Source organism: Apis mellifera, linkage group LG6 (assembly GCF_003254395.2).
Source record: "Apis mellifera strain DH4 linkage group LG6, Amel_HAv3.1, whole genome shotgun sequence".
Lineage (NCBI taxonomy): Eukaryota > Metazoa > Arthropoda > Insecta > Hymenoptera > Apidae > Apis > Apis mellifera.
In genome coordinates, this window is record NC_037643.1 from 6,150,424 (window position 1) to 6,168,598 (window position 18,175).

Here is an 18,175-nt window from a genome sequence, read left to right on the forward strand (position 1 = left end):
TGAAACTGATTACCCTTTAATTTGCAGATCCGTAAATAGAAGCTGGCAAATACAAACCGTTTACCAGCCTACAACCGGTGAGGCAGAGTCTAAGATTAACTACCCATCCAAACCCATCCTTGACCCGCCCCTGCCAATCCTTTTCCCCATTACTTCCCAATAAACTTCCACTCCACCGTTGGTATTCATATATGCAGCCAGGCCGCGAGTGCACAGACCTCAGATTGCCTCCGCGTCTTCTCTGATCCGGGGGAGGTTGTGGAGAGAGGGAGGGGGTGGTTGATCGCAATATCGTCAGGGTCAATCTGCGGATCTCCGTCAAACGGAAAGCAAATCAAATTCCCCGGGATGCAAAGCATGCACGCGCCAATTAGAGTATTTCGCCGGGAATCCCCCGCTTTGATCAACCGGCACCGGCCACCTGAGTAATCCCCCCCTCCCACCCTCCTCTGTAACCGACGAATTCGGGCCCGGTTGATTATTATCAATCATCGGCGCGTACGAAAATCGCGAGACAGGATCAGCCAGTTTCCTCTATCTCTGTCAATTACTTCTGTGAGAATGTTTACACGCGTGGTTGATGACGATTTGGAGGAGGAGACGGAGGAAATCGATAACCGGTTCGGGGGTGGAAGGGGATGGAAAAGGATTAAGATCGTACGATTATTCTCCTTGATTTTTTACGTATTTTCGATATACAGGTAAACAATTATTAATTCTTGCCAAGTTTCGTTTAAGTAACTGTATTATTATTTATTTCAGATATTCAAGACAAAGTGAAAATTTGTAGAAAAGATGGTTTGAAGCTTAATTATCCAAAGAAGAGAATTAGAAACTTGATTCCTTCCATTCCTGTAAAGATAAATTTACAATTTGAAATTAATATTTCTTTTTCCAATTCGAATGATGTAGTTCTTTCTTTTTTGTAACCATTTTGTAATTTGAGAGGAAAGGAAGTAACAAGTATATATGTTATAGTTATTGATACAATACGTCTATTAATATCAGTAATGATCAATCCATTTATCGATATTGCGCACGTAAAATATATATGAGACGATATATTTGCGAAAACGTATCCAGCAATACATTAATTTCCATCGATCAATTTAATCGTATTTCTTTGGTTAATTCATTTAAAACGATCGATATATCGTAATTATCAAAGGTTGTAACCGCCGTACAACGCATGCATTGTTCTGGTCAGTGTATCGTGTTACGGTGGTCACTAGCCGCACTGAGTTATGTTGATCAGATAACCGAGGGGAACGTAATACCATTTGTTAGGGGTTCAACGCGTTCCCTGATAAAATTCATTTCTGCGGACGGTATTTGAAAAGTTAATCTTCGACGGCCTTTCGATAACCTATTCATCGAATGCGTGAAAACTAAAGTGGAAAATTTCGTTTCGCGATAATCGTTTACCTGAACATTGTAATTTCTCCTGTGGAATCATCTGAAACTGCGTCTCGAATACTCACCATCTGAAACAAATACAAAATGATTGTCAAATTAATTAAATTTATTAAAATTAGATAATATGGAGATTATAGATTATGGAGGAATTACGTGAAATTGGGTAACGAAAGATTTCCACGTCGTTATATACATCTATTCTCACATTTCTATAATTAATTAATTAGATTCGTACGAAGAGTCATAGTGGAAATTATTTTTAGAGAAATTCATATTTACAACATTCTTCTTTTTATATCTTTTCATACCACTATGATTCTCCAGTCTTTCATATATTAATTTCTTATCATAATATTTTTAATACTTTCGTTCATCATTTAACAATCCAATCAAATGAACGTTATATTTGATAAAATATAAAGGGATCTAATATAAAGATATCTCGTAGAATAATCTTTTGATATACCTAAAAATTCAGGTTAGAAAAAAATACATTCTTATACTTTACTATCATTTACAAAAAAACATTGCTTCCAATCAAACAATTTTCTCACCGAAATTTTCGAGATTTTATATTAAGATCCAAAAACATCTCTGTTTAAATCGAGCAATAACGCAATAAAGATCCGTGAATTGATTCGTGAATTTCACAGTTGTCGATCGTCGTCCCATCCAGAGGAGCCAATCGTCTGTTATCTCCATCTCATCGCTGGCACGATCTTCAGACGCGCGGAAATAAAAAGAGATTCTCTCCGCGGAGAGACGGAGCCACGTTAAGGGAGGAAAGAGATGCCGCCCCTAATAGAGACGGAGAGCCAATCTACCCTCTCGAAGCGCATATACCGCGGCCTCCTCTAATCTACAGGAGAACCCTTTCAGGTTTTTGGATAGAGGAGGGCAAACATCGTCGTCCCCTCGGCGTCCCCGCCCCCGTTATCCGGCGGGGATCGTTCGTCGTCGTCGGCGAATGGGCCAATGGCGGCGCGTTCCGCTCGATCTCGCGCGGCCGGAAAGTTTCGCCTTGTAGCCGAAATTAAACCGCGACGATGAAGGCCCCGCCGAGACTTTAACGACGGGTGAAAGCGGGTGTACTCGAGCGGACCGGAATTTTCACGCTGAGGGCGAGCCGACCGCGGTGTTATCCACCACTCCTCGTTGGATCCGGTTATTTTGCTTACGACGGGGCTGCTTGCATTCGTGAATACGCGGCGAGGTGGTAGAGGTGAGCAAGGTTTGGCAAGTATGTTTGGAATACTGGAGTTGTTTGATCGAGTTTTTTTTTCTTTTTTGAGGAGGAGGAGGAGGAGGAGGAGGGTGGGTTAGAGATTTTGCGAGGGTTGCGTGTACTTTGTGGATGATCCTTTTGGACGAGCAGTGTTTTTTTTTTTTTTTGGAGAATCGATGATATTTGGAAAATTATTTTAAGCTTCTATAAGCTTCTTCCTTTTTCCTCGTTTCATAATTCAGTTTATTGAAAAGTTTATCGAGATCAACGCGAATAACGGAAATAGTTTAATCCTTATTTTTCCAAACTTGTAAATTTAATAAATGAATCTTTTATATTTGTCTCGGCCTCCGGAATCAAAGATGTTTCATGAATAAATTAATCCAATATTTCGAAGTGAAATAAAATTACCAAAGTTCGAATTTAAATTCTGAAAATATCGAGTTATCCGAGAATTGAATTTCTCATTGGAAATAACTTCTCAGAAAATATTTCCAGAATAAATAATAAATAATATCTGTAATAACAATATCGTCATTTACATTACATCATTTTTTTTCTCCAACGAAGTTTCCTTAAAAGCCGAAATAATTTCTTAATCATCCCTCGATGCACACCGTTAATCCCAACCCTTCTCTTTATTTCACGTCCCATCAAACATTTCCATCAACGGCGGCCTCCGCAAGATGAACTTCGGCCTCGAGTTTCTGCTCTGTTCCCCGTTACTCTACTTTAGCGCCGATAGAACGCGTCGCTCAACCACTTCCGATTAAACGCAAAATCGACGAGAACGAAAGGTAACGAAACAATAATTCGTGCCTCGAAGGGAGGAGGTTCGACAACAACGACAAGAAATTCTTTCTCCTCCCCTGCAGAAACGCTCTTATCGTTATTACGTCGTTTGACGGCTACAATACCCCGCCTCACGGACAGAGATAGAGATAGAGAAGGAAGCACGATAAAGAGAGAGGAAGGAAGAGGAATTGCATTCTGGACTGTGAACGCTAGATATAACGGGAAGCAAAAGTGCGCGAGAGAACGAGTCCTTTTTCGCAGTTTATTCTTCTCGAAGTCGGTTGAAGAAGGGAGGAGGAGGGGTACCACCGTCGCGAGTACCATCGAGTCAATAGATAGAGGACCTCTCCCGTTATTCCTCTCGTGGCGTGTTTCTCGAAGGGCGAGGCGTGGCATAAAGGCAACGATGAATAATTATCGCGAGTGCTTCGAGCAAAACAAACAACTAACCGCGCTCGACTTCACGGCTAAGTGGCGTATTTAACAAACAACCGGCCCTCCCCTCCCTGAATACGCTTTGGAAGTCACGGTGTGTGTGTGTGTGTGTGTGCACGCACGAACCGAAAACGGAAAGGGGGGTCCTTCCTTCCTTCCTCCACCTCCTCCTCCTTCTCGCGTGTACCCACCTGATTAACGGATACTCCCAGGAGGACGAAATAAATATGAGGGGCCGTTTGATTCGCTTGCCATTGTTCTCGAACAAACGCTTGTCGGAACACGCTTGACGTTTTGGATTGTCGATGCAGCATTGTGCCGGACCGAACGATTCTGTCAGCGATGCAGGCCAGTTTTGGTTCACTGGTGAAGAGGAAATGGGAGGAGGAGGAGGAGGAGATGCGTTATGTTAGACGTGCGTCATTACGATTTCCTGTTCTAATAATAAACGTATGTATAAACGTATGTATAAAAGTTTTTCTTTTTTAGAAGAAAGAAAATTATCCGAACTTTGTTTCGCGTGTCCGCGTACAAAATTTCGAATTCCATTTTGAATGTTTCGTTGCTGATATTTTTGTGTTTATTGAAAATCAATATCAGTTACCGATTATCAAAAGAGTTGAAATAAATTGAAATTTGAAATGTTGAATAATTGAAGCTTGTTCTCGTCTTAAGAATATTCAAATTCGATATTAATTATTACTAAATTGTTTTCAATGATTCCTTTTAATTATACGTGAATGAAATAATGCTTAATCATTAATATTATTTTTATTATTGAATCTCGATTGAGATGATTTTTAAAAGAGTAGATTTTTACAAGCAACGGAGATTAAAGAAAAATCTTTGTGGAAAAAGTATTCAATTATTCAATCCATTAAGGGGAAACCGAGTGAGAAACCAATCCGTTATTCGGTAATTTTTCTAAATCTATCTAGAAAAGAAAAACAAACGTTCTTTTAATTGGTTTAACTAAAATTTAAATTCCAAAACTTGATTTACCACTCGATTTGACCTAAATTTGAAAATACACATTCGCATTAGAAATGTAAATGGGACGGAAAACGTACGACCTTTTGAACCATCGGCGCACGCAGACAGCCGAAAGTTACATAAAATATCGCAGTTCAATATAAGTCGGTCAATTTCCCGCTTCCCCCCTGAAAATTTGAAGAACTATCCTCCATTGAATATAAATCACATGTTGCCCCTCCCGTCCACTCTCCACCCCCTCGATTTTCGTATTCTCCTCTCAGGATATTCCAATTTTTACTCGTCGGATATGCATTCGACGAGCACAGCTCCCATCTATGCCACTTCTACGTACACCATTTACATCGCGGCCTACATCCATTGTCAATTGTGACCAACAGGGGCAATTTCCAATAGAGGGTTTGCGGAAAGTCGAAGTGCTCCCATTCTCGAAAGAATCGAAGAAGAAGAAGGAGGAAAGGAAATGAAATACTTGTATCTTGAATAACGTGTTTATTCGACTCGGTTGTATTTTGATTTTTTTCTTTTTTTCAAAATATATAAAGAATAGTATAAATTATTCTGATAATCGTTATACGTATTTTAAATATTTCAATGGTATTTCAATTTTGAATATTGCACCTAATAGATTATAGATTCGCTAATAGATATTTGGAACGATGTTTAATTATATATATGGATAAATGTGTATCGCGCATTGCGGTTAATTGAATCGTTTAACGATTCAATAAATGTTATCAATGATTTTCCAAAGACTCAAAGAATCGATATCCCACCGTGTATAATTAAAATGTCTTTTAATCAAGAAAAAATCTCGAGCACGTTCTCAGCTATAAATACAAATAGGGCGGTGTTCAACACCCTTCTCCGATGGATGAAAATAACCTTACTATAAAAAGTAACTTCTTATCCAACAAGCTGAAACCATTGATTAACAATTAGTTCCAAGTATAAAATAGCGATGACGAACATTTATTTTATAAAAATCTTCCCAACAATCAACCAATCCACTCTCCTGCTACATTAAATCCCAAATTCCTCTTTCAAAACTTTTCAAACCTCCAAAGAAATATATATATATATATACACATCTCCTTCAGGGAAAAGCAAAAGATCATAAAAACGTGGATCCTTCTTCAGGGTTATCCCCATAAAATTTTATTCGACCTGCCTACACCGCACCTCCATTAGCCAGGTTCGCGCCCCCTGTACGCAGTGCACCCTTTCACGCTTTTCCCACCTGTCTCTGCAATACGAGGCACGAACAAAGGGATGGCCACCACCGAAGGGTGGCGTAGGTGGTCGCTATTTTTTCCCTTAAACCGTACATTGTACCATACATTGTATTCCCACATTACGGGATAATACGTGAAGGGAGAGTTCAACCCCTCTCTCCTCCTCTGTAATGCGTGTTTTAAAACGCGCGCCCTGTAAGAATGGAAGGAAAGGCTCGAGAGGGAGGAAACGGACAGGGCGAAGATGGGCTCTGGAAGGAAAGGGTGAGCTGGGATAGAAAGGGGCTGGATGTTAAGGGCGCGACCCGACCTGACTCTGAACCTTGTGCATCCCCTTTTGTGTCGTTGGGATGAAATACGGTGGTGGAGGTTCTGATAAGAGTCTATGGGTTTGTATAAGAGTAACATTGGTCGTTTGCGATTGATATTCTTGCGTTAGATATTTTTAGGTATTTTTGTGAATAAAAAGCAATTGAGAATCTATTCTTGTCAATAATATAGTTTATCACGTATCAGTGAGTGATAGAAATATTACAAATATTATAATGTTACATTATATGGTTTACAAATGTATCATCGCGTAATCGAGGAAGGTATAAATTGAAATGGATGATGTTTTCCAATAATTAATTCAGTAAAAATATACGCGCGTTGAATAACGTTTATTTCTGGTATCGTATGTGCTATAATTGATACAGTGCTTTCAATTTCAACGAATCGATTGTTCATCGGGCTGTTTGATGACCGTACGCAATGATACATTTCTTCGGATACTTTTTTAGCCTAAACTGGAGCATCAGCTGGAAATACGTACGTGGATTCTATTATTCGTGGATTCTCGTGTTCGAAGGGGGCTCGTTATTTTTGCGCATGTCGATAATGTCTGCGCATCGAGCAACTCGACACCACCCAAGTTTTCCATATAGTATATAACGCCTTTGTCTTGTAATGTCAAAGTTAAAATCCAATTGTAATCGAACATAATATATTATTGGAAAGAATGTTATATACATAGATTCTAGCGATAGTTTAAATGTCTGTAAAAGAAAGATGAGATAAGAATGAAATAATCGTGGAATAACATTTTTTCCTCGAAGCTTTCGAAAGAAAATAAAATATACACGTGTCTGATCAATCGTTAACTATTCTACTATATAAATATCCAATTAAATACTAATTATTCAACGTGCTCTATATATTCTAATCTGATAGATGACTATCTCTATTGGCTATTCGGTAATTTATACATTTCATAAATTTTCAAAATTAATTTTTCAAACTCCAAATTCATCCTCCAAAAATAATCTAATTAATTCCTCAAGAACAAAGTCCCTATAATATTATTTTATAATTATATATATTATCCACGATCCATAATCATTTCAAATCTTTGGATGCAGGATCGGTGCAGCGGCCGAAAAGTGGCAAGTGGCGAAATTACAAGCGATGAGAAGGGCCAGTTTGCAAGAAGGGGTGGCTCGAGAGGAGGGAAAGTTAGCGACACGTCCAAACTTATCTCCCCCTCTGTTTAATTTAACGTAGCTTCGAGTTAGCCGTTAACGCGGATCCGATGAAACTCGGCCGACAAGCGCAGTTTCCTGGACCATTCCATCTCTCCTTTCCACTTCCTCCTCCTCCTCTTCTTCTTCTTCTTCTTCTTCTTCTTCTTCTTACATCCTTGTCGTTGCCAACGATACGAGCTTCGCGAGTTGGTTCGCGTTACAGTAATGCGATACATCGCTGCAATATCCTATCCTGGAATACAACGTAAGGCAAGTCGTTTCGCGCCATTTACCCTCTAATTTGTAGCTGGTACGGCTCCGAGCGTGTCGACTCGAAAAAGGGGTCGAGCACGAAATTTAAATGGAAAGGTGTTCTTTTTTTTTTATTTAAGAAAGGAGATTTTTTTAATGCATTCGATAATATTGAAGAATTAATTGTGGAAGTGTAATAAATATTGGAGGAATTGGAGGTGGAATGAGTTAATTGTAAAGAAATTTGGTGTTAATAATAATATGCATTGAGATATATCGAGGGTTTTTTTTTTGTAATTTGGTAAAATAATGTATAAAGTTTTTAGATTTTCACGCTCTATTGCACTTTTATAAAATAATGTTTCCAAGGGGAATTATATGAAAAAATGAATGTTTGAGAGTGGAAAAAATTAATCATCGAAAAATTATATTTGTACATATACATTTTTTTAAAATCTGGATTTTCATATAAGCTGATGTTCAAATACTCTCGTGACCTATATATATATATTTGAATCTAATTAAAGTTTCAAAATTTTCAAAAAGTTCTATTGTACGAAGAATTTAAGAAGGAAAAGAAACAAGTTAACAAATCAAATACATATATAATATGTTATAACATAAGCTTGTATAAATCTTCACATGATCTCTCAATGGCAATAGAGCTGGTCCATGGAGAATGCAAAAAAAGAAAAAAAAAAAAATCAGGAAAAAATTACGTAGATAAAAATTTTGATTGTACTCGAAATTTCTCAGAAGATGTATTCCATACGTGATACGACGAGGCGAATTTCCATATTCGCGTGCAAGCACGAACTTGCGTTTTGCGTCTGCATAAATTTATTTAAGGGGAAAGCGGCGTAGAATATTTGATACAAGGTATACATGTTGCCATAATTACTAGTTCCGATCTCGGTTGATCGAGCCAGTTGTATCTTTCTCTTGTAATTTAACCGATAATATTAGTAAATATAACAAATTATAAATTTTAAATAGGGCAATTTTATTAAAGTTTCATACAAATTTCTCAAACGTACTCGAATATTTTTATACAATAATAAAAATTCAATACAAAATTATCTGATTTCTCGATCCCATTTTCAGTGCATCATTCGCTATATATATTTCCTCCAATACCTTCCTCGCCCAATTTTACAATTTTCTGCGTTCAATTACACAGGTAAAGCATCCATTCCCATCGAGATACCCGAATAAAGGAAAGGGGATCGCTCGCCAGTCAACGATATCTGCAACGATCGAATAAAAAACCGACAAAATTTGCCTAGTAGAGAGAAAGAGAGAGGGGAAAAAAAGTATAAAAATGCTCTTTGAAGGCACGCGTACACGAACCAATGTTCCGCTGATTTCCGCATGGACTACGAAAACACGTCTCCTCGGCCTGCTACAACCGATTCCACTTGAACGATCGCCTGTGAACACCATACCGTGTCTGTACATCATTTCACTCGTGATTTTACAAACGTTGTGAACCTGTAGAATGGTTTAGAACGAGGGAAAGAGGGGAGGAAAAATTAAATAGAAAAAGGAGAAATCGCACAGGTAACTGATTCGCATTCCCGTGGAGGCAAATGGCGCCAAACCAACCCAGACTCCACGGATGAACGCGTTTTCCATCCATCCATTTTTCTTGTTTCCTCGAAACTTTCACGCTCGAGGATTTTATTTTAAATATATATATATATTTCGTGCACGAGAGGAAATACATCTCGATGGTCTTGGTTGAAGGTACGTGTAGGGAAATGTACGTAATGTTCTCTGCATACCGTTCCTCGATTAAATTAACGGATTATTTCATTCCAGGAGGATGGAACGATTCAGCGTGTAACGTTGGATAACGTTCTTGCGCGGGCCGAGGATCGCGTTTCGACGCTTCGTTATCGCGAATTCTCTCGGATCTCGATGTCCTCCATTGCTTAGGGGGGAGGAGAGGAGGGGGACACCTATTACCTGTTATTGTAATCGCGATTTGCCGATCGTTGCCCCGCCACTCGGTGATTAAGTTAGAGAGGATTGATTCCTTTGTCGATGGATTCTATTGCTTGAGGTTTAATGATCAAAGCGGGGGCGGCTTTTCGTTTGGAAAACGCATTCCTGTTTGAGGTTGAGGTATATATACGTATATATATACATACATACACACGTCTTCATTGGGGAATGATCGAGTTACGATTTAGTTAGCCGTTACGGATATTAAGCATCCTTCCATCGATCGATATCGGTGGAGATAATTTGATATCGTGGTAAGAATAATCAGAATTTCATTTATAATTTGTAAAAATCATTTGCAGAACCACGTTCGTCCATATCCAAAGGGAAAAAGGAGGAGAAATGATTGTCAAGTAGCGGGGGTTCAAACAACTTGCGAGAAATATGTCGAGTGATGAAAGATTGTGCAAACTGGGCAAAGCATTTTAAGAAGACTTACTGTATCCGACTTACACGAGGATGGGAAAGGAGATGAAAGAGGTAGGAGGAGAGAGGGAGGGATTGGTTGGAGTAAAGCAGAAGTGGAAGGTCTTAAGAAAACTCGCAATATTTACCCAACGGAAATCAGGCACGACGTAAAAATACAAATCGCCCTAATCATTATTTACTTTACTTTACCGACCACCCCCAATCCGATCCCCGCCTCGACTTGCTTCCCCCGACGCGAAAAGGAAATTTTTCGTTCGTCGATTCGGAAAATCTCACTGTTAGACGGATCGAAAAGCTTGATTGAAAGGAAATTACACTGTTGATTTCGGTTTTATTTATATCTCGAATATTAGAATAGAATATTAGTACAAGGAACATTTAATTTAAAAAAGAAAGAGAAAGGAAGGAGATAAACAATTTCAAATAATTTCGATCATCCAGGTTTTATGAAAGATGAATCGAATTTAAGTTTACTCGATCGGATGAAAATAAACAATTTCGTTTCTGTTTTGGATAAATATTCAACCGCGTACTAAAATTAAAATCCCTTTTTAAAATTTCGATTACTATTAAAGTCGATCGATCCTTAACTTCTTTTTTTATTCCAGACAATTCTTCAATTTTTCATTACCACGGACGGCATAAATTATAATTTCCGGGATATTAATTATTCGCATCGATCCAATATTTATCAGCCATTAACGAACGATGGAATTCTCCGACGTCCTCTTTCCCGATAAATTAAGCTTTCATAATACTTATCTGAGACGGAAATTCCGGTCTGATAAGCATGGTCGGCGTCGACCAAGGTAAAAAAGAAATTCAATTAGGTCTACATATCTCGAATACGTTCTTCTTTCTCTTCGATCCAGGAGATCCTCGGACTCCAGGGCCTTCGCTTAATCCAAGATAATCGGGGAAAAGGGCAAATCTCGATGGTAATTGCGAAATCTGGGCAAAGTGGAGAAGAGAAAAGGGCGAATCGAGCAAGGATAATTAGTTAATCTTCAAAAATTCGAGAGATTCGATTCTGTACATTGAGCACAGATCATCGAGGCGTTCAGAAAATATGAGGTTTTCTTTTTCTTTTTGAAAAGAGAATTAATAGGACACATAATTTATAATCAATAACACCAGAAATAAATTAGGAATCAATGTTCGTTTATTTTCTTTAACAATTTGTCCAAAATTTTATCATACAATCAACATTTTCATTCACGGAAAAATTTAAATGGACAGCTGAATATTTAATTATACGCAATTGCGTGTTTACAAAAAACATTTGAAGTTTATGTATATTGAAGAAAAACAAATAAATACCAACTAATATAATATAATAAATAATAGTGTTACTGCTGATAACATTCTATAACAAAAAATCAACAACTCATTTCATACACACTTTAACATCATCATTATTCTAATCTCAAATTTTTCTTCAAATTTCCAGAACACACACTCTCCTTAATTCAATCACATCTGGATCACACTGAAGCTCGCGCATAACGAAATTAATAAAAAGATTTCCATTACCATTCTCGTTGCACGATCGAAACGAGAGCAGCCTGCGCTCCTGAGGAGGAGAGAAGGAAAAATAAAGAGGGGTCGGAGAGCGAATGGCTCATTGGCCACGCGTTCGCCTGACTACGTTACCTCGCGGCGAGGGCCATTTCTTCTCGCTTCGACCCTCGAACGAGGGCGGAATTCACGGCCTGCAATCACGGCGCAGCGGTGTCGGATCGGATGGAGAGAGGAAATTTCGAAAGAGAGAGAAAAAATCGAAAGAGAAGAAATATCTCGGTGTCCCTTAGCCGCGATATCCGGGAAATTGAATAGTGTCCGCGAGATTGAAAGAGGAAATTCGACGAGTTTCGAGTTTGCTGCCGCGTCACCCCCCCTCGACACGAATTTTATTTCCCTTTCCTCTCGCGATCGTGACTCGCTCTTCCTCTAACTTTCTTATTCCCGCGATGTATTGTCGATGGATATGGAAAGAGTGGGGAAATTTTGCGCAAAGAATCGGTGAATCTTTGATGAGAAATCAAATGTGTTAATTTAGGAGAATTTAACGGTAAGCTTTATTCGATTTGATTAATATATGTATATATGTATGTATAGGAAATGTAATTTTGCGTGTTTGTGGATGCATTTGAGGTCGCGTTGAAAGTTCTCTCTTCTCTTTTCCCTTCCTTTTCTTATTATAGAAGCTTTCTTCCGTCTCTTTGAAAGTAGTAAAAATTTATAATTCTCCTTTGACCTACTTGCATATTACAGATTAAGCTTATTTTAGATTCCATTTTAAGAAACTAAATTTTTCAAAGGTAGAAATAAGTTACAAACGGGAAAGATATGCTTCGAGGAAGAAGAAAAATAAGATAAGAAATTTTTCTTCTGGTTTCTTCTTCTTCTTTTTTCTTTTTCGAGACGCAATTACAATTGAATATGCATAAATTCTAAAAATATATAAAAATATATACGATTTTCAATATAAAAATTTCTAATAAATTGAAATATCATTTCTGAAAAATTAATTAACAAACAAATTCATTATTCACTCGATAAATGGTAGATTACAAGCGGGGAAATTTTCGAGAATTATCGAGAAATTCGTTTGAAAACGACGAGGGTGCATCGTTCCGACTATCACTAATTATCCGCATTATCTATGCACGGCCAGCAAACGTCGAAAGCACATGTGACGTGGTACTTCACGTGCCATCCACTCGACATGTCGCTGGTTGTTCACGCAACCATCATTGCATAGAAGTTTCCAAAGTATGCACCATAACCGCCGGCTATCGTCTCCGATTGTCCATCCAGAGTTCGATATACAATTACGTTTGCTCGAGAACGACGATTTAATCGACTTCTTCTCCCTTCCTTCTTGTTACGAGCAACTGTGGACGAGGTATCGCATCTTTTTTATTTATTATAAAACATTTGAGTAATAACATTTTGAATTTCTTTTCATAGATCATTCCTTTCTAACGATGTTATTTAAGTGAGAATAATAAGTAGATAAAAATAGAAATAAATAAATTTTTTTCAAGGATAAATTGTTTGAAAAGTAAAAGAAATTATATACACATATTCAATGACAATCTCTAAAAATGCAATAATTTGATCAATCTATGTTCCTTTCCTTTCTCCAATTTTCGAGAAATTAATTAATTATCCACGACTTGTGAAACACTTGTGTAACAAGACATCCTATCCCGTTTCTGGGCAAAACATTAATCGGAGGAGCGAGGAGTGTTCGCGGGTGGATGTAGCACGATGTCGGGGCGGTCGTCGATCGGCAATAAAAAGGATGTATCGTTCGTGTAATCGTAACGAACGAGGGCAATTAAGAGGGACGGGGGAGGGACGGTTTGCTGAGGCGGCGGACGATTCGAGAAACCGCCATGGAAGGAAACTGCACCGCCGTTATCGGGAAACAGGATTATTCGACAGTTCTGATTACGTAGCCGTGTCCCGCGTCCGTTCCACCTCTAAATGTAATTAGCTGTGGACCGCGAAAATTATCTCAAAGTTATCGGATCGTGTTAAGTCTCGCCTCCCTCGTGGCAAACTCTCAGGATCAAAGGTAAAAGGAAAGCTTTCGAATAAATCGATCGATTAACTTTTTTTCTCGTATTTCGAAGTTGCTTGTGAAATTCGTTTCGAATGATTGAAACTGGATCAAGATTCAAGATTTTTTCCTTTTCTCGTTGGATTAGAAATTTCGATAAATGAATGATGAATGGAATTATCGATCGAATACATTCGTATATTCGTCATATCATCAAAAGTACGAGAAGAAAAAGAGCGGGTCGATTCCTTGAGCGATTCGAAGAACGTGGCGTAACGAACGGCTCATATTTTATCGGAATGGGAGTATAATTAGTTGGAATAACCGAAGATATAGCGACACCATTACGCAAGCGGCGCAATAAATGTAAATCAGGCGTCCGCGGAACCGGCAATAATTCCCGGCCCAAAAACAGTGGCGCGTCAACCGGCTCTCTATTATCGTGCTGCTTCCTCCGGGAAAAGGATATAAAGCTCCAAGGGCCCGGAAATAATCGGTAGACTCGTCTGCGGTTAAACCCAACAACCCTGAGATCTTATATTGATGCGAAAAATGAGCTACGATCCTTTCTTTCTTCTCCTTTTTTTGGAAATTTAAAAAGAGAAGAATTTCACGAGTTTATTTCAAAAATAATACGATCGATTGGAAAATTGACGTGAAAAAGATATTGTATATAAGATGATAAATTTATAACAATTTGGAAATGATGGATCATTGATCACGAGTGAAATAACACGTTATGGAAGGAACGGTAAATTAAAACTTAAAACTCCTCGACGTATACAATTCCTCTGAAAAACGTTTTCCTTCCCGTTTACCTTTCACCCCGCGAAAAGGAAACACCCAACACGTTTCTGGCCGCAAAGAGAGGCCCTCTCGTCAAACAGCGCCACATCAAAGCGGAGCAGGGACGACTTTCTTGAAAAAAGGGGGAAAAGAAAAAAAAAAAGAAGGCGAAACGATTTAGATGTTAATCGAGCCAATTCAACATCCCCCTCTCGAATTTTCGAGCTTCGAAATGCCTTCCTCGAGAGAGGAATTCCGGACATCCTTCGACTCCTTCCGTGATGGTGGATCATTTGAGCCAGGAGGTTGGCAACATCGGTGACATTCGCGTTCCCTTTGTCATCGCGGACATTAGAACGTGGCGACTCGAGGAGAAGAAGGAGAGGGGGGGCCACTCTGGAGATTTCGGTGCCAGGATCGGGGGCTGTTTAAGGTTCAACCGCTTTATATACCGGTGCCACAACGCAATGGTCGTCGTTATGGCCGAGCACCATGGCCATAAAGCGAGCGAGACGTTGATCGCACAAAGAGGAAACGCTATTTCGCCACCCTTAACCCCCTGTTGCTTACTTTTTCCCCAGGCTGTACACCACGCCCTACACACTAAGGTAACGCGCTCCTTTTTACGCGTTTCCATCTCTCTCCACTTCGACTCGTGCCATCCTTACCAACTGTCTCTCCTTCTTTTCTCCTTTTTTTTAACTTGTCCACACAACATATTGGCCTTCGTACGTTCGGCTGATTTTATTTTCTTCAAGGTGTCGAGATTGAGAGAAGATTTGTTTAGTTTATGGTAGTCTGAAGTTTGATCCAATCAGAAAATGGATAAAGATGGATAATGGTATTTGAAGAAATTGTGAAATGGTTATCAAGCCTGTACTTGTTCATGGATCATTAATTGCGTTACTCTTTTGGCTGGCGTCACGAAGAGATTCACCAAATAGAGCAATGGGAGGTTGAAGGAAGGAGATTGGGAAACGACGTGGCACTCGTAGACGTATAAAATCTTTGGCTTGGATCTTTTATGAATCTCATATAAAGGGATGGGTCTAACTGTTTGTTCCATGAACTATTATTATAATGTACTACTATTATAATGTTTCTCTTCTTCGTGGCAAATGACGTAATATTACTTTTTCTTACTCATTTTATAAATAAATGAGTAGTGAAAGAGAAATCTATCCATTCCTACATTTTTCTATAATTAAGAAATAACAATTAAATTGATCCCCTAAAACGTGGATCAATTTAATTATTATAATTAATTGTAACAAATTGTAGATTGATATATCAATTATTCCGTATTTAAAAGAATAACGTATTTAACCAGTGAGCAATAGCAACAAGAAAATAGAAATGACTCGAAACGATATTTTTCCAAGAAACGTATTCCTCTCGAAATAAATCCCCTGCCCCCCTTTAATTTAGACCACTCTTCCGCCAACTTTCGAATCACTTTACCTTTAAAATTTCTACCTTCTAACCGTTTGAAGAGAGCAAAGTTTCCAGAGAGAAAAATAATGTCACGAGTGACGGTAATATTCAAGCCAAGATAAAGAGAATTTTTCCTACCCTCCTTTTGACCCATATCCGATCCGAGTAGATACTAACTAAATACGTCAGAATTGTAGATCAAAAGTGTTCAAGCCCCAACCAGCTTCACTCGCTCACTGACCAACCAAAGATTTAAAAAGAAAAATACCTTATTCCTCGCAAATTCCAAATCCCATTGCACTTTCATCATTCGATAATCTCATTCGAATAAAATTTTCCACGGCCGAAAGAAGAAGAGGAATCTTCTCGGCGAGGATCCGATCGACGTCCCGGCCAAGGATGGAACAGGAAGTGCGGCGGCACGCCGTTACACGTGAAATACGATATTCATCGTGGTTTCATCGTGAAACCTATTCGACTGCACGGGATCCCGCGTAAGCCGCGTGTCGGTGAGGGAGGGGAGAGGGGCGAGATTTCGCGTAACAGCGCGGAAATATAACACCTTCATCGTCGGTGACGCGGTAATGCTTGCGCCGTAACGTTCACCCATATTTCAGGCTCGAGCGCATTGAATGCAGTTACACGGAAGGCTGGAACACTGCGTGAACGTGCAGGTTTATTCGCTGCTGTAAATCTTGGCAAATCCTCGAAGAATATGGCCGAATTCCATCCGATTTCGGGGGTGAGGGTGAAGAAGGGAGGAGGGTAACGTTTGACGTTTCTATTTTGAAAGGGAGGAAGGATAGAGGAAATCGCAGAGGCGATTTTTTTTAATGGAGTTTCTGGATTCGTGGAAATAAAATCGGGAATTTTACGTATTTTTCGGGACGAAGAATTTTAAAATGAACGACGTGATTGTAGTTTTAATGGAAAATGGACACGCTGGGAATTCTTTAATGGTATTCAGGTACATTCAACAGGCAGTTGATATTTTATTTATATATTTTTTTCACGAAGAATTCAGTTCTTTCAATATTGATTACGATTTCCAGGCGATTTTTCACAGCGATAATAAAGTTAAATTGGTTTTTCTTTCTTTGCGTTGCTTAAAAATTATCCTGCATCCAGTATATTTTTGCGATGTGCATATCAAATGAGCTAAAGATACAACAATACCTTCGCCTATAAATTCTTCAACGTCGCGATGTGTAACGCGTGTACACGTGTACAAACACACCGTATATACATCGTCCACAACGTAACCATAAACATAATTCATTAGCAGAGTGTCAAGATCTGGACCAAGATGTTGAAATTTTGCGAAACTCACAACCCTGTTTTCGAAACGAAATTTCGAGAACTGAAAAAGCTTGAAAAATCGAAAGAAAAAAGAATTTAAAATCATTAAAATCCTGTACTGTAATTCTAAAAAAGGACGAGGAGGATATACAACCCCATAATGGCGGCCGTTTTGTCGCAATCATCGAGCCGCGACACTGCATGCGACAAGCCGTCGTCACACCCCCGTCCTTTCACCGCTGAGCCACCCCTCACAGACCTCGCCCACCCCTTCTGCCCGACAATCATCGCCACCCCTTCTTCCGTGGCATCGAGAATCCCTCGTGGCTGCCACTTGACACTAGACGCTCTTCTGTCTAGTGGGGTGGCTGCAATGTTCAAAAAAAATCTCCCAGTGTGCACGATGCACCGCACAACATCGTCGAACCAGCCGGATGTGAGCGCGCGAACCAGACGACGCTTCAGACACCTTTGACCCTGGCTGTCTATAACTGTCGAACGCTTTGATCGCTCGTCCTTGGATCTGAGAAAGGGATGGAGAATGAAGGTGAAGGACGTAGATTGGAGGATAATCGATAGATTGATTATCTCGGATTGATGTTTTAATCTTTTCTCCATTTCTGAGTTGACGAGTTTTAAATGTAATTAATCAACGATTTGTTAGACAAGTTGCCATTCAATATTTAACATTCGTGGAGAAGAATATATTAAATAAAATTCCGTATGAAGGAATATAATTCCTCTTAATTTTCTCTTGCTGGAACTGCAATGAAGATGGAAAAATTTCTATACATAA

General features: G+C 39.0%; 1 protein-coding gene across 2 annotated transcripts in view; it reads right to left on the reverse strand.

Moving 5' to 3' along the window:
- The window catches only part of LOC408896 (semaphorin-2A), a 503,815-nt gene that overhangs the window by 284,487 nt on the left and 201,153 nt on the right, over positions 1 to 18,175 (reverse strand). For both annotated transcript variants that reach the window (XM_016912661.2, XM_006562478.3), the window contains exon 3: positions 1,482 to 1,484. In XM_016912661.2, the coding sequence (XP_016768150.1) occupies positions 1,482 to 1,484 (3 nt within the window). The remainder of the gene's footprint in view (positions 1 to 1,481; positions 1,485 to 18,175) is intronic.